Source organism: Aulonocara stuartgranti, assembly GCF_965226115.1.
Source record: "Aulonocara stuartgranti genome assembly, chromosome: 8".
NCBI lineage: Eukaryota > Metazoa > Chordata > Actinopteri > Cichliformes > Cichlidae > Aulonocara > Aulonocara stuartgranti.
In genome coordinates this window covers 8286527-8314487 of record NC_138959.1, presented here as the reverse complement: position 1 = coordinate 8314487, position 27961 = coordinate 8286527, and the positions used below count along the sequence as shown (strand labels likewise).

The following is a 27961-nucleotide window of genomic DNA, read 5'->3' as shown; positions in this document are numbered from 1 at the left end:
TCCTGCAGATGCTTTTAAGAACTAAGAAATCCAGGATCAAGGCAAATGGTCACCAATTTAATCCAGCTAAAACGTTAATCCACGTATGGCGATCCAGCCCAGGGAAACAAAGGAGACATGGGACAGCAGAAGGGAGGAGAAACAAAAACTTCATTAAATGCAGTATGTCTCCTTGTCCCTGTGGGAGTGGAAGAGTTCCACTCCCTAATCACGCATAATCTGATTTATAAATTAGAGAGCAACACCCTTAAATCAGATAAATGAGTCATTACACTCTAATGCTATTAAGTCTGTTTTAAAACCATCAACTTCAATTCTACCAAATTGGATTTAATAAAAATGAAGCACAACAGTGCTACATCTAGTTTAAACATATTGCTAATAAGCTTTCTCGCTGTTTTAGCAATTTGGAGAGCTATTGAATTCAAAGATAAGCACAGCTCACCAAAAAACACGATGATAAACTTTGCATATGTCAGATCAACCTATTAATCTGGACTAAAAAATAAAAAGACACAAAAAAAAAACACTAATTATACAACAATTAGCCGATGTCGCCCATTTTTTTCAGCGGTTTCTTTATGTCATCAGTAGAAAATGACTTCTGTTCCCATCAAGTGAAACAGTGCTCATTAAAGTTTCTTAAAATATAGAGCGTCTCAAATGAGCAGTACTCTCTACATTAAAAATGTATGATGCAAAAGAGTGAAAATACAGTGGAGAGCACTAACTAGCAGAGGACCAGGACTATAGGAACTCTAGGCTATTCCATCTAATGACATACTGAACATGCCGCTATGTTTTTTTGGCATCGTGACGACAGATTGGCTCATGTTGTCAGATGTTCTTGAGAGCCCTTTAAAACTGACGTCCTAGATACCAGACAAAGTTTCAAACCATGTGTCATGACCTTGGGGCTTCTGGGTTTGTAAGCACCAGATATTTTTTTGTGAATAGGAGGGAAAAAAAATCAATTTTCTGAATCTATTGCTCTTCATACTTCACTGCTTATCGGCTGTGTCCCCTTTATTTGCTGTTCTACCTGTTAAACTTTCTCTCGCACTCAGCACATGAGGGGTTTATATTAACAAAGTTACCATATGAACTGAAGGTGAAAAATTTTCATCACTACCAATAACTTTCTTATATTTTGTATAAAGGTTCACTACATATTTAATCTTTGCACAGTTGTTAAAACAATTGCTAATCTATTTCACTAAATCCACTGTGGGTTTAAGACTTAATAATTTTTTTCCCCACTTGTGCTCCTTTTCAGATTTTACAATGCCACTCACTGACTGTTAATCATTAATCTTAGGGCTGCCCAGTAAGTCATATCATAAGCTTAACCATGATTCTGGCTTCCCACAGTTAAATTAATATGATCAGGCGATCGTGAAAATGAATTCTTCACCGATAAAACACAAGGTAAATCAAGCACTCCCTACACATGCCAGCTGTTTCTGCACCATGCAGCTTTAAGTTTCCTTGACTATTCTGGGTGACATTGTAACACAGTGACATTACATTTAAAGATATGATATGATAAAATCCAAGTGTCTGGCACAGCAGCAGACACTTGGATTCCCAGAAATGAATCATCATCCTTTCCCTGGAAATAATTCCAATTTAAGGCAAGTGTTAACCAAGAAAAGATCTTAGTCAAAGAGTGCTGTGGAGTTGTGTCTGCTCAACACAACACAACTTAACTTATTCAGCCATCTGAAAACATAACCACAAACTGTAGTTTGTTTGTTTGTTTGTTTTTGTTTTTCATATCCATCCTTCCATCTCTCCATCTTTTTCCACTTATCCGGGGCCGGGTTGCGGGTGTAGCATCCTAAGCAAGGACGCTCAGACCTCTGTCTCCCCAGCCAGCTTCTCCAGCTTATCCATCCAGCTCATAAAAACACAGTGAAATCACCAACATAGTTCCATTCTGCTCGACCAAAGATGCACATTCTTTGCTACAGAGCTGCTGAGCACATGCAGGTATTACGAGCAGTGAAATACTTTATATTTGTCTTCTGGGAGATGCATTTAGGTAAGCTAAATAAACACTAAATTGTCGGCAAAGATGTTCTAATTAACTGGAACGTAAGAGCAAAATAAGTAGACTGTTTATTGAATTTTGTTTTACATTTTGGGCCACTTTTTATTTTTCTTCTAAGACGTCCACTGAAATTAGGTGAATAAAGAGAACCAATTAAAATTTACTGTAACACAGGAATTTAACATAATATGAATGTGAGTGAAAGTGCATTAACAAAAGATTTCATCACTAAAATCAACAAATAATCAGGACAAATAATCACGGTTGCAATATTAATCAAAATGATCATAATAATCGTTTTGGACATAGTCGTGCAGCAGTAATTAATCACATGACACTGGCAGTAGATAACCAACCAGGCGAGTGAGTTGTCACCTTATTCAGTACTGCTGGTTGGAGCCACCATAATTTGTGTTGATCTCTGTTTATTAGAATGATTATAATGGTTAATAACAAACTACTGGGCCACACTGAAAGTAGAGGACTCCACTCATTGGGGATCTGTGTGTGAGACTGATAAAAGCTGATGGGTTGGTAACATCTGAATCAGGTAGTTACTAAGCATGGTTGTCACATGGTTGACTGTCCCCTCCTTTGTGGATAGTCGAGTAATTCAATTATCCACTTTGCGAGGACAGCGGAGCTCATTGAGGGATTTGATGGGTTCTATGTGGCGATGTAAGTGCTGACTGTTCGACTGTTCACGTGTTCGAGTCTGTCGCAAAAGCCGAAACTTTAATGAATGAAAAGTTGGATCTTGCCAAAAATAATTAGCTGCTTTAGGCTTCCTATACCAGCTAAAGGCTATAACACTAATGCCATTAATCTATTGTATATATCACAGCTAATGTCACTTCACATCAGGGAAGTTTTCAGTTCACCACAGACTTGATGAGATGCAGCAGCCTCCAGCCAAAACAAATCACATTAACTGCAACGCTGCTCCATTATAAAATCTGAGGGGAAATACTGCGTCTGATATCATCTTAACGATAACAAAAAAGAAAACATTTATCCTTAAAATAGTATCGTTTTCACATTTTAAGTGGTTTATTTAATACGTGATTTTTGCATAAAATGCCATACTTAGGGTTGGCACTCACACAATGTGAGGGTGACACAAAATTTGTGCTAATGAAAAATACAAATTCATTGCACTGGGTTGCATTATTCTTCCAGTGACATAAACAAAAAGTTTTTAAACAAGCAAAACAAGTAGGCTACGTCTGCAGCAGTACAGTTTGATACTTGGGCCTGTACAAGCGAGAGGAAACGCTGTTCAGTCATTCAGCAAGCCAGGAAAACTAGGAAGTCATTAAAACTGCACTGACTGGTGTAATTTTCAAGGCCTCTACAGTATGATATTCCTGCCATATTCCCAGTGAGACACAGAAGGGATTTTGATAGGTAGAATGACCTTCATGTGCGTCATTTTTTTTCCAATAAATAATTTAACAATACAACTGAAATAAAATTTTAAAATACTATAGTCATCTTTTGTCCCTCTATATTTCTACATTCTTTTGGCCTGCATGTGCAGTGTATATCATGAAGTATTGTGTCTTGATCCTCCCTCATTTCTTTATATTTTGCTTCCACGCTGGTCTCGAGCTGTAGTTCTCTGGGCTTTCTCTGAGTTTTTCTTTGGGCATTGGCTGCTTTTGCGTTCATTTTAATTCCACTGCTTGTACCTGTTTTTTTGTTTGTTTTTAAAGCCTAAAACTTGGCATTTCTCAGTATGGAAATTGGGCAAGTGAAAAACACAAATAAGAATTAGCAGCTCTAAAAAAAATTATCCACAGCAGAGGATCTGTATGTGAAACTCTAAGATGACCTTTCTGACCTCAGGAAATGGGAAAATATCCACCAAAGACCTGACAGAGGAAGTGACAGATGCATGTAGGCCTACAGTTGATCCAACTACTTGTTTGCTAGAGGATCAGTAATGGTCTCAGTGGAAGAATGGCTGCCAAGAAGCCATCCTTACGGGAAACGGGGAGAAAGGGCTGTGGTATGCCAAAAGAATTGCACTGAAAATCAGTTGCAAAAAGTCTTAGGGAAAGATGAATCCAAAATCACCAGTATGGCCAGGACAGATGTACAACACTGACTGTGTGCAGCAATCTGTAAAGGATGGTGGAAGCTCTCTCATAGTTTGGAGTTGCATTTGAGACAGTGGTGTTGAGGATTTTGTCAAAATTGATTAAATTAAGAAAACAGAAAAGTACGGTCAGATTTTGATCCACCATGCAATACGATCTGGAAAGTCTCAACGTCATTTTTTCCACATGACAATGATCCCAAACACACTACTTGGACAGAAAATCCTAGAGTTGAATACTATCAGTCATAGATTGGCCTCAGCAGAACGTGGATGTCAACATTACTGAAGCATCATCTTGAGAGAGAATATAACAAAAGACAGGCTGCATTCAAAGAAGATCTTTGAAAGGTCTGAAGCCTGGAGAACTATTCCTGAAGACTGCTTAAAGAAAGCTTCCCTAACAGAGTTCAGGCTGTGCTGAAGAATAAATGGTAAATGGCCTGTATTTATATAGCGCTTTACTAGTCCCTAAGGACCCCAAAGCGCTTTACACACCCAGTCATCCACCCATTCACACACACATTCACACACTGGTGATGGCAGCTACATAGTAGCCACAGCCACCCTGGGGCGCACTGACAGAGGCGAGGCTGCCGGACACTGACGCCACCGGGCCCTCTGACCACCACCAGTAGGCAACAGGTGAAGTGTCTTGCCCAAGGACACAACGACCGAGACTGTCCGAGCCGGGGCTCGAACCGGCAACCTTCCAATTACAAGGCGAACTCCCAACTCTTGAGCCACGATCGCCCCAATCGCCCCGAAGGCAGACATACAAACTATTATAGACTTTATTTCCATGTTTGCATACATTTCAGTGAATCAATGCACCTATCCCCTATTTTCCTACCAAAATATAAATGAAAGATGTGCAGCTCATTGTTCTGCTTATTGTACAGTAACCGATCCACCTACATTTTGATTTTTGGTTGGGGTTTTTTTGCTTTTTAATTATAATTTGTATAATAGAAAAGCTCTGTCTCCCAGCTGGCTGCCCTAGCCAGCAATGCACAATTGCACTTCCACATTGTCAGCAGAACATTGACAATACGCCCACATCAGGATAGCTTCCATCAACCACTGGTATAGTGCTTGAGAGCCACAAATGCCAGTGGGATATTTTGTTAATACCAGAGTGAACTCAGCGTTGGATGAATTTTTATTGTGCCTCAAAATATAGTGACCATAGTTTCCTAAAGAGCCATTTTCAACAAAACAAATTCAAATCCTGTGGAACATTTTCAAAACTAGAAATCACTAGAAATGAACAAATGGTAGAGACGCATGAACCTACAGTGTTTACGAAGACCAAAAGGAGAGGCTCCGAACACACGGAGAATACAAATGGGAAGACAAAAAGACAAACAGAGTGGACAAATACACAGAGAGTCTACGTGCTACAGACTAATAAGTTAGTGTGGGAATAGAGAATGTGCAGTGAAAACATCACAGCACTTACAGCTCTGTATGAGGAATACAGAACAACAAATAAAGAAAATGGGAAAACACAGAACTGCAGACAGCAGTGGAGAGCGTGTGCGAACTGTAATCACGGTTATGCATAACACGCTGTCTGAGTCGTGATTCTCTCACCATGTGATGAGGCCGGCGGCGACTGCCGACCAGGTGACGCAGCAGGAATTAGGTTTCTTGCTTTCCTCCTCCTCCTCTTTACGGCAGCAGCACAAGCAGCTCAGGTAGATGGCCAGACACAGAAGGTTGAGGCCAAGCCCCGCCGCCGCCACACAGCCCAGGAATATGAGTGACTGCAGAGGGTGAGAACAGGAGGAAATAAATCAAACGCCTTGTGTCATTGCAAGGAAACTTATTATTTTATAAGCACCGTGCTGTAACATCCACACGGCAGTAAGAAAAACCAGAGGTCTATACCATTTTACTACAAAGTACTAAAATGCAAAGTAATTTACAGTCTGTATATTAAACTGCATACAAGTGACATTGAGTATAATTACATTTTCACATGTTTCACCACATTTTTTTCCTCTAAAAGTTCTTGTGATTTAAAATGTTTCTCAAGCATCAAATGCAAAATGTTGGCACACTGACTTATTAATTAATATTACTGGATAATTACTAGTGAGGAAGACGTTAACACTTAAGTTGTGAAGTAGTGGAAAAAGTAACTTGAACTGCTTTAAGTGCCCACTGTAATTAAACTATTGCTTTTTAAGTATCAGTAAAATTTAAATAACGAAGAAATATTCTGTATACAGAGCAACCCTTATATCAGTACAGCTCGCTGGGTTTAACTGGCTTCTAAATTGTGCTAACTTCCCATACAAATAACCAGTTTCCAGCTTTGCTGTCAGCCCTTATTGTGATTTGTGTGGTAATAACACACATAAACAATAATAAATATGCCTGCATCAGCCATGGTAACAAGGCCAGCTGCATTCTGGGATCCCGAATCCAACTGGAAAGCAGACAAGACACCTCCTCATACATCTCTGGGTACACTCCTCTCCCTCTCAACCCCTCCTTTTTGCCCCCATCCCACCTTCTGCGAAAGATGGAGAGCGGTGACAAAAATAGCAACAAGACTGTCATAACAGGCCCAAATGAAATCTGCATCCATCTGTGAGCAGATGGGTTTATTCGAGCTCGGTCCCCTCCTTTCCGCCCCCTTTACTCTTCCTTTTTAGTTTTCCTGAAATCTTTTCAGTGCTGAGCCATCTGTTCTCTCGCCTGTGATGTCATGTGTCCTGCAAGTGAAGTGGTGGGATTAAAATTCAGCGACGGAAGAGTTTGCGGGAATATATCGTTTACTGCTATAAACAGCCAGTTGAACCGCAAATCTAAAAATTCTCTGAAATCAGAAAACTAGCAACACTTTATTTGGAAGTCTTCATAACTGCAAGGTATGTTTGGATAAAAGCATTTATATGTTTGCTCTTTTTGCACAACAAATCTTTTATAACTTTTACTCTCTTCCCACTAAAAAAAACACTATTTGTTTCTACTGGTCCTGTTGAGGTGCTTTACATTTTTTTTCATTATTCATCTCTATAAAAAAACCCAAAAAACTCCAAACTGTGTCCCATTAATGAAGCCTTGAGCAGAGCATTTTCACACTCAACATCTTGGCGTTTTGAAATCTGATGTGAGGCCGAGGAGACTGGATGCTCATTGGCTAATGACTTGTAACTCCCAAATCCTTAGCCAGTGCCCATATCCTGGAGAATCCTCCTTCCCAGCTCTAACAGTGACCATAATTCACAAAACAAACTTCATGTTAGACCTCAAAGGAACTCAGCACAGGAAGTCATGATAAATCATGTTTACAGAGGTCACCGAAGAAGACAGCAAACAGCTCGTTTTCCATGAACTTCTGTTCAGGTTTTGCTGTCACATCACGTGAATAAGGCCCGAGTTACACAGGCCTAGAAACCAGTTGGCAAACATTTAGAAACCACCGGCTGCAAGGGAAAAATACATATTCCCCAACTGATCAGAGAGTGGTTGCTAGAGTTTGATGGCAGCAGCTGTGAAATTAATAGCCAAAGATTCAGTTACATAGGCATAGAGTCCAGTTAATGACCCTTCTTGAATGTTTGCTGGCAGTTGCTGCAACTTGCAAGTTGAAATTGGCCACAAATAGGTATATCGTGCTGAAGCAATAACCTGCTAGCAACTGCTTTGGGCACTAACAGATTGGCGCAGTCACTTATAGTTGCATGTAATGTGTGGATGATGTTACACAAGAAACATCATTAAACAGCTTGCATTGCCGTCATTATTCCACCATTTATACAGTTGTTGAGAATTAGAAGCACCAGTCTTGACTAAAAGGTGACTTGAACATGGTAAAGATAGTACTGCAGATACCTATTGTATGTGTGTAGAAAGCCTAAGCATGAATATAGCTTCTAAATTATGCCAACACTGAAGTGACTTAAACCTGCCACCCGATGGCAATAGCTGTGGTTCCAGATTTTTCCCATAGACTACAGACGTAGTGGTGTTGGGTGCCATCTCCAACAACGATGAGACGGCCTACATCGACGAAGTGAAGAATCTGGCATCATGGTGCCAGGACAACAACCTCCAGCTGAACGTTGGCAAGACCAAGGAGCTGGTGGTGGACTTCAGAAGGAGTCAGCACAGAGACTACAAGCCCATTATCATCAATGGAGCTCCAGTGGAGAGGGTGCAGTCCTTCAAGTATCTTGGTGTCCACATCTCCTCAGACCTGACATGGTCTGCCCACATTCAGGTCCAGACCAAAAAGGCTAGGCAGTGCCTGTATCACCTACGACAACTGAGGAAGTTCAGGGTCTCTCCAAAGATCCGCAGGATTTTCTATACATCCGCTGTGGAGAGCATCCTTACACAGAACATGACATCGTGGTTTGGGAACAGCTGTGTTAAGGACCAAAAAGCTCTGCAGAGAGTGATCCGTACAGCAGAACGCTGCTGCAGGATTGCTCTCCCCCCGCTTCAGGACACCTACACCAGGAGATGCCGGACTAGAGGAGCGCAGATACTGAAGGACCCGTCCCATCCTGGCAACAAACTGTTCCAACTTCTGCAATCTGGTAGAAGGTTCCGCATCATCCGGGCAAGGACAGAGAGACTCAAGAGGAGCTTCTATCCCCAAGCCATCCGGGCCCTAAACACACACACCCGCCCTCTCACATCATCTATAATTGACTGAGACAGGACTCTCTTCCAGACACTCTAAACCCAGGCACAATGTACATTTCAAATTCCTTTAATTTTAAATATGTTTATATTGTCTATTCTGTAAAATAGTCAGATTGTCTATTCTTATTTAATTCACGTAATGTACAGAATTCACCTGCTTGCTGCTACTACTGCACATACACCTAATGTTCTTCCTCTACTAACCCCCCCCCCCCCATTTTAGCGTGTCAGGTTACATTTTACTGTGTGTTATACTTGTATAACTATGCATGTGACAAATAAAGAACCTTGAACGTTGAACGTCTATGGGAAAATGGCTTTCTATCTGAACCTCTGTAAAAACATCCCTACTAAATTTATGGGCTCAGTCTCTAAATTTGGGCAATGTTGACCAAAAATGGTTATATCACATTTCAAAATGGTTTTACTGCACACAGCCAATTACAAGTTGTTTTGTTTTTGTTTTTTCCTAAAGCATATAGTTGGGGCTGGATTTCCTTTTCAGTCACCTTTTTCACTCAACATGTGTTAATAGACCTCTCTGCACTGAATCATACTTGTAATCTCTGTCTGTCTTCCACAGCATGTCTTTTATCCCGTCTTCCTTCTCTCACCCCAACCGGACGCAGCAGATGGCCGTCCCTCCCTGAGCCTGGTTCTGCCGGAGGTTTCTTCCTGTTAAAAGGGAGTTTTTCCTTCCCACTGTCACCAAAGTGCTTGCTCATAGAGGGTCATATGATTGTTGGGTTTTTTCTCTGTATGTATTATTGTAGGGTCTATCTTACAATATAAAGCGCCTTGAGGCGACTGTTGTTGTGTTTTGGCGCTATATAAATAAAATTGAATTGAACTCAAGTTTTTAGCTAATACCAAAGTCAGACCAGCCCTTCCTTGTCACATCTGTTTTTTGAAACCAAGATTGTGACAGCAGAAACACTCATCAGGCTTCAAAATGGGACTTCAGAAACCTGTGGGTGACATCATTATAGCTATGTCGATTTTTACACTGTCTGTAGTTGCATGGCTTGTAGAATACATGACATTAAGACGGAAATATGGGTAACAGTGAAGATGCAAAGAGCAGAGGCAGTGAAGGTGGACAAATTTAAATACCCTGGGTAAATCATTTGAAGCAATGGACAGTGCACAAGACAGGTAAGAAAAGGGTGCAGGCAGTGGGTCAGGATGAGTGTCAGGGGTGATTGTAACAAGCATAGCAGCAGGAGTGAAAAGGAAGGTTTACAAGATGGTAGAGAGACCTGCAATTATATGTTATTTGAAGACAGGAGGTCGAGCTGGAGGTGGCAGAATTAAATATGTTAATATTTTCAGTGGGAGTGATCCAGAGGGACAGGATTATAAATTAGTATACCAGAGGGACAGGGTGAGCAGTTTGGGAATAGTGGATATACAGGACAAAAAAAAATTTTGAATATAGATCTGCCAGGCAGGATGGAAAGAGACCACAAAATGGATTCATGGGTGTAGTGAAGGAGGGTTTGGTGTAAATGAGGAGGAGGCAAGAGATAGGTTCAGACTGAAGCAAATGATCTACTGTAGTGAACCCTAAGGGAACCAGATGAAAGAAGAGGAAAATGGTTGCATGGCTTACAGCAAGCTGGCTCACAACCCCTCTCATGATTAGTACTGTAAAAAGTGCATTTACTTTCTAGCAGTAAATGTTACTGAGTGTTACCTGCTTACCTGTCAGAAAAATTCTAGCTAGCAGACGTGGCTGCCAGCTGTTTGCTAGCTAACATCTGCTAGCCTCCTTGAAAAAAAAGTTCTCACTAGCAAAAATTATTTATATTTATGGAAAAAAAACTTTTTTCCTATGATACATCAAGTTTGTGATGGTGTGGGAGCCAGTGAGTCGGTTAACGTTGGCTCGAGCAGAAGAGCAGCACTGAGACAAGACACCCGGGAGCTAGCATAAATGTTAAATACTTTGCATTTTCACTGCAAATGAGTGAGTCCTTCACATAAAATATAGTGCACATGGCATTAAAGGGAACCAAGAGAGTAAGGTGAGTCTTCCTATTTTAGGCTTTGCCACAATGCTTTCACACTTTGACCAAAAATAAAAGGCAATAGAAGAAAATGCTACATATAAAGAAGTTCTTTAAATGAAAATTTAGCACTTTGCAATTTCGCAGTGCTCAGACAGATGGATGGGAGCGCTCACCAAGGTGAGACAAAGAGAGCTGGAGCGAGAGCGACATCTTAAAGCAGGGTGGAGTTTTTGAATGATGAGAGCTGGCATAAACTGGGTGTAATTGAGGTGAACACAGTAAATGAGATGGAGATGTGGGGGCGCAGGTGGAAAATATGAACAGAGGGGGGATGGGTGGGAGACAGCTTTGGATTTTTCAACAGAGGAGAGAAAAGGGGGAAACTCCCGCTGAACGAACAAACACTAGGCCACCGGGCCCCTCTTATCGCCATGGTAACATGCATGTTAGTTGTTGCCCTTGCAGCAGGGAAGGAAGACGAGTGAACGGGTGAATTATCAGCCTATTTGAATTAAGCAGCATGTGACAGGCTTGGTTAAATTGCCATGCCTCTGTCTTGTGATTCCTATGCAGGCAGGCAATGCAGAAGAAGCAGAGAAAGTGACAGAATGAGAGGAGCACAAGCGATTATGTTTTTGTTGACAACAAAGTCAAAGAATATATAGGACTTAAAACAGAACTCATAAATGTATTGCTTTTAAAGCAGTTATAGCTGAGACAACACTGTCTGTCATTTCCTCTACTGTTCTTTCTTCTCAGTAGGGTGCAAAAATAATAGCTTCTAAATTATGTAGCATCCATTCAGGAGCAGGACGCACAAAGACACACATAACCACGCCGCAAACCCCATCCCGGAACCATCATCCCCAAGTACTCCAACCTTCCATTAAGTTTAAAAACACCATTTATCTTTTACTGACCAGAGTGTGCACACATTCATTCAAATTGGCAGCTCCGACCACTTAACTGCTACCTAAATTAGGTTTGAGTAGTTCGCCATAAAAGCAGACTCAATATGTTAACACCCTTCTCCTTACTTGCTCACTGTAAACTCAAGAGGCCGTGCTGTCCGCTCTCTTTTGTTTCCTCCCAATTGTCCCTATAGACACGGGGGTGGGGTGAGCACGAGGCTGGAGGCAACGGCACAGGAAAGAAAGGAAGATCTAGCTGAGCGTAAAGGCAGTCCCGGAGAGCTGCATAGCATGGGTGAGGGGGTGGGTGAGGGGGTTGGGGGGGGGGGGGGTTGCATAAAAAGAGGATGACAGAATGACGGAGGAATTGTTGTGGTAATGAAAACAGTGAGGGTGCAGATGAGAAAAAGAGCAAAATAGAGACAAAGAGAGGTGGTGCAGGCAAAGAGTGGCTGCCTGACAAAGTGTGTGTTTCCATGTGCGTGAATTCATAACATGGGAGACAGCCGACAGAGATACCTCATCCTCACGGCTACCTCAAACACACTCTGTTACTCACTGCTCGGCCCAGTTTCTCTCCCATTACAATCCCATTGTAGATGGCCTTGCCTTGAGGCAGGAATGTTGCATAATAATGTGATTTTGCCAAAATCCAGTACAAGATATCATTGTTGAATGCCAAAAAAAGAATCTGCCCCAAAGAATGAAGCCCCCTGCCCCAAACTGCAGGGTAATACACTTAACACACAGTTAAAATGGGCAGATTGTTTTTAATTGAACTTTTGAACTATTTGTTACTCAGAAATTCTGAGGTGGCCCCTGTATGAACTTTAAACTGCCTGTAGCATATCCAATGCAAATTAGACGGCAAGTAAAGCCTATTAGATCTGTCTTTGAACATCTATATACTGAATTTGTAAGCAGTAATTCATTCGTTAATCAGACTCTAAAAAATGCAGAGTTCATCATTATTCTTTTATAAAAACCCACTAAAAAAAACTAGAACATGGCCGAACAGAATATTGAGAACAACTTTAAAAAGAATGGTTTGCAATTTAATCACACTACAATTACAATCAACAAAATGGCCCATAACAGAGAATAAATAATAAACAAAGGCTCAGACACACGTTCTTGTTCAAATGGAGGACAAAGGGAGAAGCATAATGAAGCAGTAATAACCCGGGGGTAGAAATGACCCAAAGGGCACTGGCTGAGTCATTTATTCTCCCCCGAGCACCATCAAAGGTATGATGAAAGCCAGCACAGATGGGACGGTGAGATAAACGGACAGTGATGCTGTAATGACCTATCTATGTGAGAAATATAACAAACAGACTTAAAGACAGCTGGCCAAGGCAGAATGATGTTATTGCTTTCTAACGTCAGATAATATGAAATACTGAAAATAACCCTCTGAATGCACTTACGACTCGAAGGATGCAAAAATCAATACTGAGTGGAGTCTATGCCGCTCCGGAGCATGTTCACGGTGCTTCGGTCTCAATCCAAGAGAGGGACCGTGGGAGGTTTAATGCAGGGATGTGGAAGTTTGCTTTTACAGCTTCACAGTCAGTTCAACTTAATTTCACTGGAAAGACTCTGATTTACTAGAGAACATCTTTCCAAATATTCAGTGTCCTTGATGAGCACTCTCTGCCGCTTTGCTGGAGCATAACAAAGACAGACAAGAAACAGAGCACATAGAGGTCGTGCTATGTCAACACAGATGTAAACTCACAACTCCCTAAGTGTTATATGTGCCTTTTACTGAGCTTCCATTAAAAATCAATTTTTAATACACATAATTAATACATAGAAATGGAAAGCACCTCCATCTGTTAAAGTGCATCTGCTAAGCAGCCCTGAGTCATTTAACAGAGGAATTCCACAAACTTAGAGGAGCTCTAAATGCAACGCTAAGCGATGTGAACTGTCTTCTGCAAGCATTGGAGCTCCACAGCAGGTGGCAGACAGCTGTGCGTAGGTTGGGAAGGCCTCCAGGCGTTGTGCACTTTGCAATACACCGAATTCGACAGTGGCCTGAATGGGCAGTGACATTACTTCAGCGTGATAGGGGTTAAATAGGTGTCAGGTCAGTTAGTGAAAAAAGAAGACATTTAAAAAGAAAGAGCTCCACTTTGAAATTCAAAGCTTGGTGGGAAACAGTAGCTGCTGGTGAATGTCACCAGAAAAGAGCTTTCTCTTTCACTTATTCTTTTAATGTTTCACTACCTTTCCCTTCTACACCCCAAAACTCCACAGGGACTGGATCCTTCTCTCCTACAAAACAACACAACAGCAACTTTGTAAAAAGCTTAAATCCCACATCTTTAGATTCATGTCATCAAGTTTTTTTTAATTGAACTTAATACTTAACAAACGTACTTTTAGTACTCCTCACAATTAGTAAACTTTAGTTTTTAAAATGAGAGCCCCATGGCAAATTTTCCCCCATCATTTCTTTCTTTATTACATTAACCATTCTGCATGACATAGCACAGCACTTTTTCTATGACTCAAGACCACCATACCAGATTGAACTGAGGCAGCCAAGCGCCTTAAGAAATGCAAGCTGATATGGCAAAGAAGCAAAGTCCCCCACCCAAAGATCAATGAATGGTCCAACTCACTATCTTCCTCCTTGCTTCTGCCTGTTCCACTCCGATACGTACTTGGATGCCTGGGGACGAGGGCCCTTTCCAGCTCAGTGCATTCAGCTGAGCCTGCCCATGTTCACAGCTGGGATGCTATTAAGTCCCAGCAAGGTGACCCATGAGATATGGATGAGAAGCAGGGGGGGGGGGGGGTTCTGTTGTTAAACCATTGTTTCAAATCTATTACACTATGTTAGGGAAGTATTAATACCAGTATGGCTAACACAAGCAATTAAAAAAGCATCCAAAGACCAACTGCAGTTCTACATTCAACCAGTTTCCTAATGCCTGCAGTGAGAGGAAGCAAGAAGCAACTTTGAAGCAAATACTGGAGATGGAAGAAAAAAAAAAGTTTTTATCCGCTCCACTGCTCTTGATAACTTGATTATAAGCTGTCGCTACTTGGGTGGTATTTTGCACCATTGTTATTGTGAAACTAATATCAATGGTAGGTCTACTATATTGCAATAAAGTACCCCACAGAAGCCTATTATTAAAAAAAAAAGCTGTATTGATGTATATCTACATTGTGTTGTCTTACTACCATAAACTGATGGTGTCTAAAGTTTCTTCCAATCCGTTTAATTTCACCCTTTCTGTTTTATCTTTAAAAAGAAAGCGTTGTGAATATTTTTTTAGTAAATGCTTCTTTAATAAACACGGCCATCCTGACCGGGACATCTCTGGAGTGAAGCAAAGCGCGTTATGTTTGTTTCCTCTCTGAACCCAAAGCCAACCTGTTTCCTCGGGGAAGTCAGGGGTCATGATTTTGATTCCACACCGTCACAACAAAGGAAACCCAACCCCCCCAGCAGCTTACATGAGAGACATGAGAGGAATGTGGCTAAGTGAATCCACGTCTCCCAATTCATACAGCTTTGGTGTATGGCCAAAGCTGTACGGCCTTTCATGCGACCTGCTGAAGGTTTCCTGTGTTGTATATCACTAACTAAAATTATAACACTAAGAAAATACAAAGAAAACCAAGTTTACAGCAGCACGGTTGGTCATCCGCTGCTGTCATATCCTGTTTAATCGTGGTTAGATCAGCATGAGGGCTTGAATATTGCCTTATTAGTGCAGACCTAAGCCATACCATATAGTCAATCAGGTGATACTAATCACTAGCTTCAAGCAGCATGGAGACAGATTGGGGTTAATGACCTTCTGGAAACCCAGAGGGGACAGTGTAAGTTCTTTTCTCTTTGTCTATGCATGTCACTAACGAGCAATACATACATAGATGGCTGTGTAGCAAAAAAAGACAACCTACCAGAGAGACTGAACTGAGGTGAATCACTGCTTTAACAATAAGGTTACACAATCATTCAGGCAAACGGGGAGAGGCTGAGATAAGACAAGGAGCATGGGAATTAAGAACGACAGATTTAAGATTGATTTTCTTGAGGAGGCGGCAAAAGGAGTTGGTAAATTTCCAGTGCAATCAGAGTGACTGCGATAGCTGAACAGATAATGGATTTTCAGCTCTTGAAACGCATAATTTTTCATTTTCGATCACACGCACTAAACGCAGTTAACACAACAGTGCCATATAAGCGTTTAGCTGCAAATCAGGAAAGTAGCTGCTTGAAACAACATCGTGTGAAGAGGGCTCAAAAATGCAATCAAATCATTTTTTAACCATAAATTAGAAATAGTCATAAATCTAGCAGTATTAATGAGAATGTAATGGCTGTACTTTAATGGGAAATGGAGCTGCAGCGCTTTCAAACTGAAGTATATGACTTGGAGAAAATCATAAAAAATACATATTTTATCCACAAAGACTGCACATAAGTTTTCCGGTCTTTATGATTAGCGACTCTGACACACAGTGCATTTATTTAAACTGGGAGGTTTTATGTCAATGAATAAAGATGGTGAGGTGAAGGGAATGCTGATGAATGACTACAGAAATAGCAAAGGTGACAAAAAACACCTGGAAAGTCTGAAAAACCAAGCATCACGGTGGAACTCATTTTTCAGACGCGATCTGTGACGCAGAGAGATGGGATGTATTAAAAGTTCTTGTTTGTGACCATAAATGAACGCTGTGTATGTGCCCAGGTCTTTATCCCATATCACTCTGAGCAATATGATAAAAGCCTTCAACAGGAGACTGTCTGAGGTGGTTATTACAGGATGTGTCAATTTGTCTCAGACAAAAAGAGAAAAAAAGTCTATTTTCCTGTGCAGGAAACAGACAAAAGTTTTTTTTTAACCATCCTTAATTGTGTAAATGTTTAGAACAAGAGCAAAGAAGACAAACATCTACCCTAAAATACAAAAGCTTCCCTGAACTCTTTGTACCGTAACAGGCAGAACACCACATGAGACTAGTAGCTAACTGTCAACAGTAAAGAACATGGCAGATTTCCTGCAGCGGCTGCATACATTTTTCAACACATTTCTGTGCTTGACTGAGCGTACACGAGCATAAATCCACATTCTTCCCAGTAATTACTGTTACTGAACAGCTGATAAGAGGAAAATATTTAATTTTCACAAAAAAAACACGAACATGCTGCCTGTGTCTTCCCAGAGTCTCATGACCAACTCAAAATTGGTTCAAGTAATGCCTGAGTTAATTACTTTGGTAATCAGCCTGCTTTTCTTTTGATGTACAGTACTTCGCCAACACCTTGAACCACCCCTCATTTCTTTATATTTTTCTTCCAAGGAGTCTAAATGTCTTGTAATGTTTTAAAGTCATCTTGAGCAATAGCTCTCCAGGTTTTGTGAAGGTCTTTCAAAGTTTTTCTTTGGATGTTGGCTGGTTTTTCACAGATTTTCAGACCACTCCTTGTACCTGACCATCTTCAGAGGAATTATTATTATTATTGTTGTTTATTTGTGTGCTAACACTGATCTTAACTCAGATCTATGAATCACTTAAGCATAAAAACACACCTAACTCCGGGGAAGAACCAATGCTGTGTCTAAATATAACAGGCAACTTAGCAACCAACCAACAAATGTCAAAGATAATAGTTGGACTGGCATGAAAAGTATATTTGCACCAACAACACCAACAATGAGCTGAATTAGCTGAAGATGAACAGCACCTGAAAGTCATGGAATGCGAGTACTACAATCCTGATCACATTTTGATCCACCATGCAACAGCATCTGGAAAGTATCTGAATGCTAACAGCTTCATTCTTCACCATTACAAACACACTGCCAGAGCAGTAAAAGCATATCTGGGCAGAAAATCACACATTACAACTCTATCAGTCATGGATTGGCCTCCTCAGAGCCCAGACTTCAACATTATCGAAGCAGTGTGGGATCATCTTGACAGAGAACCAAACAAGAGGCGGCCAAAAACCCAAGAAGAGCTTTAAACATCTTTAACAAATCCTTGAGAACTATGAAGACTAATTAAAGCTTGTAAGATTGTCAGATTGTGCTGAAGAATAAATGTGATCCTACGAAATATCCACTGTCATAGAATTGTACAAACTCGATTTTTGTCTTATATTCTGTATTTCCACACATTGGCATATGTTTCAACAAATCACTGCACCTATTCCCCATTCTACTCGCAAAATATAAAGAAATTACGGATGGCTCAAGACTTTTGCGCAGAGCTGTAAACTGTACAGTAACCAATCTGCCTACATTTTATTTGTTTGTTGTTTTATTTTAATTTGCATAATAAGAGAGTTCTGTCTCCCAGTCGGCTGCACTAGCCAGTAATGCACAATTACACTCCCACATTGTCAGCAGAACATTAAAAATACACCCACAACAGAATGGCTTCCACCTTGGCTCAAGATTTTTGCACAGTACAGTAAGTGCCAGTGCAAATGTAGGACTACCTAAACATATATATTAAAAACTTCAAGTAAACAGAAGCACAAATGACTATTGCTCTGAAAACTCTGATTTTAGTATTTAGTATTACATTCTATCATCACACTATATGGGTTTTAGTGACTCTGGCTGCTTAAAAGGGAGGAGAGTACATTGGTGGGATGACTGGAGCATGTGATCCAGTGATCCATGTGATCTGTACCAGTAATTTATTTGGCATAAATATGTTTATGTTTGATTCACAAAGCAGGAAATGAAGAAAAGAAAGGAGAAGTCAGATAGACTAGGACCTTCTGACCTACACATAACGTCTGGCTCAACACACACACATACATTCAAAAATACAGGAACAAAAAAAATTAGGCCTCCAACTCTGTCCTACTTTTGGGTAAGCCTTTCCAGTTTTTTGCCCTCTTTATATCCCACAGGCCTTGGGACAGGAAGAGCAGAGAAATCCATTTTCTACATCAGACACTGGCTGAGAAAGACTGAGCAAATTGCTGAGCAGATCAGCAGTTTGTCTCTCAAGCCTGTGCGTGCCCAAAACAAACATAAGTGATGGATGTCAGTTGCTCACGAGGTCAGCATGCTTAAAATGAATGCTAGCTGGACTGACGAGAAGAAAAAAAAAAACAGTTCAACAATCACGCCCACTCCATGCAGTAATTGACCAATTAAGTGCAGGTCTGAAAGTAGGCCCTGGGAGCAAGGTTTAAACACTTTTGCCTTTAAAGCAGTCACTCAACGGATCCTCTGCATAGTTTTCAAGCCTACTCAACCCTCAACTCTGCAGCACTAGATGAGATTTTCCAAAATATCTCAGTAAAATAAAAAAGAATAGCTTGATTAAGGTCAGAAGACAGAAATTAGAGGCACTCCAGGCAGATGATTCAGCTTACAGACATTCCTTTACTGACAACAGCAGTAGTAGATTCCTACCACACACACACACACACACATACACACACACACACACACACACACACAGATAAAGAACAATGAAATATAGCATCGCCTCACATCCCTTCACATTCCCTGGCCCGAAGCCAGGGCGGGACTAAATCACCCCAGATATCACAGTGTACTGTAGTTTTATAAAACAGGACAGTATAAGTTAATTCACAGTTTTTACTGTGTCGCAGTGCTGACCACGTTAATACATTATACTTCACTAGCAACCTTAACACTCTTCCTAAATACTATAAGCATAATTCACAGCTTGGCGACTATTCAGGACACCCAAGATCCATGTTATCAGTGTTATTCTCAGTAACTCATTAATTGATTACATGCACAGCACATGAGCATGGCTTCTAATTCAGGCAAAACAGGGGGTGGTGGTGTGAATTAAGCTCAACAGCTCATAAAGGAAAAGGAATATAATGCCCTAAGTAGCCTGGCATATGCCTGAAATTGCATCATTTGCTGTGGTGCTTTACAGTACATTGTTTTACATGTTGAGACCATTAAAGCCTCGACAATAGAAAGCAGGAGCATGGTTTAGTCAGATAGAGTGTGGTGGGAGAAAGAAGATTCGCAAAGAACAAGTAAGGTTGGTGGATGCAGTGGTGGGGATTTCCTACCCCAGACTGACTGACTGCCTGTGGCTGACAGTATTCTCAATGGAAATTGCTTTTCACCTGCTGAGACTCACCACCTTCTCTTCCTGCACCCCGTGGCTCCGGCTGTATTTCCACAATGCAATCGAGGGCAGCACAGGGCAGCATGAGGAAAAAAGGCAATCTGCCTGTCTTTGCCTCATTTGGAGTCTTCCTCAACATGAGTGAAAAAATAGATTCTATATCTTGCAAAGACAGAATGCATCAAAACCAAAATGAATGCAATGGTATCAGTGAATATGTTGTCCAGTATTTCCTGGGGTCTCTCCTTTTCTATTGTTAAAGTCCTGAAAGGCTTAAGCACAGGGACTCAACACATCATGAAGAGTTTTTTTTAGGCTTGATTCTTCTATTGATACTTTTCCAACAGAAAAGGAGAGGCCCTAAGTTGCTTCCTATCTGTGCTGATAGGTAACTGTTGACAATATCAGCGTTATAGTTATAGTACAGAGGGGGTCCCCCTTGGGTCTGAGGGATGGGAATGTCATCAAGTGAATGAAACACCCACCAAAAACATCACAAGGTGGAAAAATAGCCTTGCTCTTATTGTCCCCACTTAGTTAGAATAAGTAAGGCTCCCCCCCCCCCCCTTCTATCTCTGTTTTTGATCACCCCCAACTGAAGAGGTGCTATGACTAAAATCCTCCTTTAAATTCCAGGAAACTTGTGATCATGTGTTAACACAGAAATAAGAAGGAAATATGAATCATAGCCACATTAAATCTGCCGTGACTAGTATTGGCTTATGAAAGAATGCACCCATTTGCGATTCACTAATGCTGACTATGTGATAATGACTCCCACTTGCCTTATTTCACTGCTGAAATTAAACGCTTGAAAATCATTATAAGGCTCTGACTGTCTCAGACACCTGAACTCACTCTGGAGACCAGTGTGCTAGGATGCTGCAGCGATGAACTTAAATGCCATCACTTCTCAGGATGACTACTTGCACTGACAGAGGCAGAACTGTAACCTTGAAAAATTCAACAGTTAAATAATGAAACATGACATGTGTTCACAAGCAGGTCATTAGTCATCCAAAAGTTGATCCCAACCCTCTTCAGTGCTGTGTGAAATGGTCCTGTCACCACCTCTGGAGTTGGATGGGAATCACTTTGACTCCCACGGGTGATCTATGCCAGCATTATCCCACAAGGGTGCTTCCTCTCTCTGTCTCTCCAGCACACACAGATAAAAGATTAGCTCATTTTAAAAGCTGCAACAGTCGACCCAAGCAGTGTTTGGGAGATGTCCTGTGCTGCGTTTTCTCTTTCTAAGGTTTTCTGAAGTAATGATGATGATGATGCTTTGTTAATGTGTTTGCTGAAGAGCAATCGCTGCTTTCAGAACGATGACTGCAATTACAATACATAAACAGCATTTTGAGTTGGTTCTCATGTCAATGGCAAAGTAAAGATGCTTCAGTGTGATTTCAGTGGTTACGTGCAGGGACATTATGGCCCACTTTTGTCATCAATAATACAATGCAGTGTGACTCTTCAGGGTAGCAGAGGGAATAGTGATAGCAAACAGCCCACAACTGATTCTAGTGAAACAACAGCAATATCAGAAAAAATGATCATACTGTGGGTTGGTTTTGGGACAATGTGTTAAAATAGTATTATAAACTCTTTATTAAGTGTCACTGAAGAAACCTACAGACATATTATGCCCCAGTTTTTAAGCGTCTATAACTAGGCTTCTGGTAAAGAGCCATATGTCCCATATCCCTCTCCACTGACCTGCTGGTAGTTCTCATCTTCAGGCTGGAAGGTCTTATCAATGGGCTGAAACCTCAGATTGATATGAGGAAAATTGTGAAGCCAGTAAGTCCACCACGGCGCAATGTAATCCACACGATCCGAAGACATCACTGCCCGGAGAAAAAGTTAGGCTTCAGCCTAAATTAGCCTCTCAGTAGTAAAGCAGGCAGTTTTTTTCCGCTGCCGGATATTTTAATCAAGTCGCACATTAAACAAAGGCAACGATAAAAGCATGCTCGGTTGTGGAAACACGCTCGACCACACATGAGAGGTGGGGAAAGTCCTGCAAAGGTAAAAGTGTGTTTGCAAAGTGAGCTCCGGTTAAGATTTTTCCCGAGAAAGACCAATAATCACTCTGCGTCCATGTTTCCGTTCCTGTGGACCCACAGATACTATCCGACCGACAGCTGCTCCACACAAACAGCAGACAACACAGTCAGCAGCGTGAACGCGCACTTATAGTAGGCGCAGGACACCAGGGGGTGAGGGGGCGTGCACATTCGCTTTCGTAAATGGTTTCGGAACATTAGTCTGGCAGCATACATCATAAGTACAACTAATTAATTAAATACACAAAGTCAGTTTATTGTAACATCAGCTACATCGATTTTTTTTTAATTATTAACGGCCCCTTTATTCTCTGGTAAATAAGCAACAGCGGTGCCACCTAGTGTTCAATTAAGCCAATTACACAACATGCAGCCCGTGAGAACAGCTGGTGGGTCATTTTTAAAGTGGCTTATATTAACATTTTGTATACTTGTATTTTCTGGTGTACTTCAGCTACAGATGCAGCAAATTTAGATGCTAAAATAATATTTGCTGTATTCATGAGCAGGTTACTTATATTTATTTATGAAACTTTGATGTAATTAAACTAAGTGGAATTGAGCCAGATTCAGCCCAGCTGTCAAATAGCTAACTGTGCTGGTTATATGACTTTATCACTTTAAATGTTTCCAAAATTAATTTTATAGCCATTAAAATTTACAAGTTTACATTTTCTGGGTAAAAATCTTGTATATAGATGTAGTGTGGCTATATGTTGATGCAGACATTGTAACCAAGCAGTCAGTGAAAACCTCTACAAAGATGAAGCTGAAGAAAACAATCAACATCTACAAAGGATGCATTTTATTATTTCGCCCCAAATTGTGCTATAAAGTCATTGCCGCTCATTTCAGATCAAATGCTCCAATGTCCATGTCACACTTGTGGATTATGGTATAACAACACAACAAATCACAGAAGCCAAAGTGATTTTTCCCCCCAGTTTTTTATTACAATTATCTGTACATCACGGATTTACTTCAGCTCCTTCACAGCCAGACCTGTAGAGAAAGAAAGACAAAAGATTAGAAATATTCAGATACACACTTTCTAAAACACAACTGGGAAAATACATTTGAGGCATCACATGATTAAAGTAGTAAGGAGTATTTATATTTTCATCAAAATTTCTCCACTTGCACCAGGTATCACATCTGACCTTTACAGGGCAAGTTATTAACAATTATCATACCGGCAGTATTAAGAAGACGGCAGACTGCCATCAACACGAGTGACAGCAAACTGCAAAGAACCAGTTAATGTGGATCTGCTCTTTGAAGAGCATGAATGTCTCTGTGGCGATTAGAATTTAATTCAGGGTTGTTGGGGTTTTTTTTTTTTAATACAAAGAGCTTGCGATTCAATGCCAGTTTCAGTCCTACCAGCTACAGCATGACGTGTTACAGAAAATCAGAGGATAAAATGATAGCTCATTATAATTTAAAGTATCACAATTTTTAAAGAAATAATTCTTCAAAAAAAAAAAACTAATCTAAACCCTGATATGCAGCAGAAAATTGATGATATTGATGATATTATTAATTTTAAAATGAATTAATTTGTCTAAAAATGGCTCCTCTGCCATTATGAGGCAAACTTCTTAGCTTACACTATGGTGCAATTCCACCATACACAGACTTTTAGGCACTAACTGCAATGTCTAGACAGGCTGCAATCAAATATGAAAACATTTGAAAACCAACCAGATATCAGAGCAAAGGAACACAACATAAACTGGGAAAGCTCTGCTGTAGCAATCAATTTCTTTGGTTCTTTTTATTATGAGACTTTTTTTTTTCCCCCAGTATTGCACTATTAACCCTCGCAATTCGGGGCACTTAAGTATCAGGACCTTCTGTTCTACACATTGTAAACAGAGAATCTGCAGCTGTGCTTTACACACTGAAAAGTCCAGGTCATTTTCCACGAGAACCAGATATCATTAATACATGTGCACACAGACTTTTTAAACGCTAAAGATTCCAGACATTTGTTTATGAAATTAACTACGTTTTATACGTTTCCTTGCAAATATGATAAAGCAGACAACTACTGTGGGCCAATAAAAGCACTAAAGTCCCAGAATATCAAAAAACTTAACTGTATTTTTATGAATGTTCTTCAAAAAGGGTTTATTTTTTAACACTGCAGCCAAGAGAAACAAACCATTAACAATCACTGAACCATGTCTCAATAAGTAAGTTAACTTAAAGGGATGCACCAGCATTAAAAATCTTCAACCCAAAGGTGGCCCAAAACTGTACAGAGTAGTATATGTGCACATATCTTTAAATCAGTGCGATAAAAAGTTTCGTCTGAGTCATTTTAATTCAAAGCCCTTAAATCTACTTGATAAAAATCAAGAGTACATTTTCCAGAAAGCTGTGTTCACTTTACATGTCACCTCTCTTATTACTCACCTGGGGGCAGGGACTGTTTGAGCTTCTCAGCCTTCTCCTTGTCTGTGATGACCAGGGTGTACAGGTACCTGCTGCAGCGCACCTTGAACTTAACATTGTCCTTGTTCTTCTTGATCTTTACGGCTAAAGGAGGAAAGACAAAGCTGTGTTAGCGCCGAGTCTCTTCAAAAGTAAACTCAAACATAATTATTTCTCAAGTCAAACAAACACTAATAGGTGAGAGCTTTAGTTTAATACTTTCCTCTACTGGATCTGCTAATAAAAACAGCATTCTGAACACGTGTTTTTTCATGCCTCAAAAATAGGCTTGTGGGAGGTGACTACATATGTAAGTATGAATGGTCTGTATATTAAATAGCCTAAGACAACACAGAATAACTGCCACAAGCCTGCCAATTACTAAATACTTTTAGTAAGTTTCACCACAATTTATTATTTATCAAAGCCATGGTGATTTTGCTTTGGGGGAAGACCAAAATCTCGCTGAAGAGCACTTTAATTTAGAGGTAACTACATGATAGATGCCGCCCCCCCCCCAAAAAAAAATATTTCTAGAGGTTCAAATTTCTTTTTCAACACATTCACTGGACTTTAAAAGGTGCATTTCAATTTACAATGTTAGCATAGAGCTGTCTGTGGCAAGCTGTCACCCACATATCTACCTATTCTTTGGCAAGAAGATTAAATTTCTAGTTGTTAAACATCAAAATGTGATGCCTGTGTGCCTCTTACACTTAGCATCCTTCCTCCTGGCTGTCAGCAGGAAATCTTTGATTTCTTCTATCTTGCGAGGCTACAAATAAACAGAAAAAATGATCAGTCAGGCAGAGCATCAAACTTCACATGCTGATAATGAATCGCTAACGAGTGTTAGTGGACCGGTGGAACTGAGGTTCCCGTTATAAAGTCGAAACCTAGCACTTGGTCCATCATTATTCTCGCAAGAGTGTAAATGCATCACGGGCACATCAGCCTGAGATGTTTGGACTTCTTGCTGTTAGCAAAAAACTCTTCTGGTAGGATGTTGCTAATTGTCAGGCACCCTGTGGCTAACGCAGACCAAGTCTAAGCTGTAGTACTGTAGAAAAGACGCAACTATGATTTTAGTGCCTTAAGCTACTTTCAAGACATTCACTTCTAATTAAAGTAACAAAAACAACAACAACAAAACAATTTCTTATAGGTATTGACTCATGTGTCATTCCTCAACAAACTGCAGCCGGGTGGCCCAGCTTAGCCCCTGAGCGGCATTTTGCTAATGCTAATAGCCAGTGCTAACTACTTTTACAACAACTACCGACTATTAACTGAACTGTAAACACATTCTAAGTAACAACATACACGTATACATGACATACAACCTTATTAAGCACAAATAAGCAACTAACAGATTAAAATGAGATGCAATCCTTACCATGCTGCCGTGTCAGCGGACTGGAGGCTGCGGAAGAGAAGGATCGAGTCAGCTATACAGACGATAATCAATGTACTAAAAATAAAATTTCAATCTAATCTTCTACCAACGGAATGAAATAATTATATTTTAGCAAAAGTTGGGTTCGAAATGTTGCTGACAAAGAGGATGGATGATGATTAAAATAGTCATTATGTTTGTGGTGCAACATGAACTCACTCAGTCGGCCAGAGAGGGGATGAAAAAGGGGCGGGACTTCCGGTTGAAAACGCATTTATATGTCACTACGGCAACTACCGAGGGCCAAGACGAAAAGCGAATCGAATATTGATACAGGAGCCCAGTTTTGCCGAAATTTAAAAGCGTTTGTGTGCCGCATAAATCCCCAAATCGTGTTTTATAGACTTTATTACCATATATTGAATAGTAAACTTAATATAACCCAGCCAAGCATATACTGGTGAATGACAAAAAAAAATGTATGTATATGTCTTTATTTCCCAATAACAAAACAATTGCCAATTTCTTTTTCCAGCAGGACTTTGCATCTGCCCACAATGACAAAGCTGCTACTAAATACTGGCCATGATATTACTCGGCTTGATTGGCCAGGTAACTCGCCTGAATTAAAACTCATAGAGGCTCTATGGGTTATTGTCAAGAAAGCTGAAGGTCGCAAAGTAACTGTTGGTTTTATTAGCCAGGAAAGGGAATTGAATGTACCAAAAATGAAAAAAAAAAATGGCAAAAAACCACCATACCTCAAACAGGTTTCCAATGCAAGAGTATAAATAAGCTTATAAAACTGCATGTACATAAAATTTAATATATCCTCTAATAATTCACTGTTGTAGTGTGCACAATTCATTTAAGCCTGGTGAATGTCAGTGATTTGTTGCCTATGACACAGAACCACAATATGAATTTATTAATTTGCTGCTCAACTGCACACAGATTATACACATTAGACCTTTTCATGAATACAACATGCATCACACAGGACATAATGTGCTGAGAATTCCTCACAGGCCAGTAAAGCGGATTATGTATGAAGGTTATTTCTCACCCTCTGTGTGACCCTTTTGTTATCTTGCAGATCACACACTGTGTTTCACTGCGCACTTTCAGCCAAGTATGAATAAGCTTTGATGGATGCACTACAGCGTGCCTCTGAATAGAAACACTGGCTAGGACCAGTGTGTGGAAGAAATTATGTTTGCGCTGCTGTCATCCAGGGAAGGACGGACGTTGTTTTGCTGTGCTGTATTTTAATGTGAAGTGTACATATTTATTTTTTATATTGCATGCATTGGTTATATTTTTGTGCAGTGTTTTATTTAGTTTGCATGTTTTAGTTGCCGGTGTTGTGCCAAAAAGTGATTGTCTGCCAAAAACTGATTTCCGGTATTTGCCAAAAAGCGATTGCTCATATTTAAAGTGCTATAAGTAACTTGTTGGGCTATAATATGTTAAACATATGTCAAATGCATCCCTTATGGATGACATAAAGTCATCTTGAGCCACAAACAACATTCGTGTAGCAAGATACAAGCCGCAATCAGTTTTTGGCAGCGACTTTTATATAACCTTTATTTATGCAGTAAAAAAAAATCTCATTAACATTAAAAATGTATTTTGTAAGAGTAAGTTGCCCAACAGGACAGCAGAAATGGCAGCAAATATTACAATAGTTCTGTAAAAATATTTTAAGTGGGGATAAAGGACCGGATTGGTTATAATGTAAGTACAAGTTGTAAAGATACTTAAAAAACAGATAATGTTTTAATTCTTTATGTAACCCCTTTGTATCCCCTGTTCACCGAAGTCTATTTACGAACATACGTAAAGATATTACACATAAAAAATACACAGAAACACTGGAAATCAGTTTTTGGCAGACAATCACTTTTTGGCACAACACCGGCAAATTGTCCTGGAGAGACTCCGCCTTTTCCCCGTTTTGACTAATTGGACACACCTGAAGAGGAAAGGAAAGGTAATTCACAGAGTGCTCAATGACACATAAAAGGGTTGGAGCCGGTGTTCAACGGGGGATGCAACACGAAGAATGCGAGACAGACAGAGGAAAGACACAGACGATCAGGGGGGAGAGCGAGAGACGATCAGAGAGTAGAGATGATCAGATGAAGCAGATGACCAGCGACTGGAGAGTGAGAGATGACCAGCGACT

The 27961-nt window shown here is 40.3% G+C and overlaps 2 protein-coding genes across 5 annotated transcripts in view; both read right to left on the bottom strand.

Annotated features, from left to right (window-relative positions):
- Window positions 1-22070, bottom strand: part of ttyh2 (tweety family member 2) — a 71939-nt gene extending 49869 nt beyond the window's left edge. For 2 of the 4 annotated variants that reach the window (XM_082544750.1, XM_082544751.1), the window contains exons 1-2: window positions 21586-22069; window positions 5751-5923 (exon numbers count right to left, since the gene is read on the bottom strand). In XM_082544750.1, the coding sequence (XP_082400876.1) occupies window positions 5751-5923; window positions 21586-21714 (302 nt within the window). In that variant the 5' untranslated portion in view covers window positions 21715-22069. Of the gene's footprint in view, window positions 1-5750; window positions 5924-21585 lie in introns of all 4 variants that reach the window. The other 2 variants (XM_082544749.1, XM_082544752.1) reach the window with 2 other exon arrangements.
- A 793-nt stretch (window positions 22071-22863) lies between these two features.
- Window positions 22864-26062, bottom strand: rpl38 (ribosomal protein L38). Its single transcript, XM_082543924.1, has 5 exons — window positions 25990-26062; window positions 25771-25797; window positions 25089-25149; window positions 24357-24479; window positions 22864-22937 (listed from the first exon to the last, which is right to left on the bottom strand). Exons 2-5 carry the CDS (start codon window positions 25771-25773, stop codon window positions 22912-22914), a joined length of 213 nt encoding a protein of 70 aa, XP_082400050.1. The 5' UTR covers window positions 25774-25797; window positions 25990-26062; the 3' UTR covers window positions 22864-22911.
- Window positions 26063-27961: the final 1899 nt, after the last annotated feature.

Coding starts and splice junctions, on each gene's coding strand:
- rpl38 (XM_082543924.1), bottom strand. Junction 24,480..25,088: donor CAGGAGGAAGGATGCTAAGT/GTAAGAGGCACA, acceptor TTCCTCCTTTAG/CCGTAAAGATCAAGAAGAAC. Junction 22,938..24,356: donor CAAACAGTCCCTGCCCCCAG/GTGAGTAATAAG, acceptor CTTTCTCTACAG/GTCTGGCTGTGAAGGAGCTG.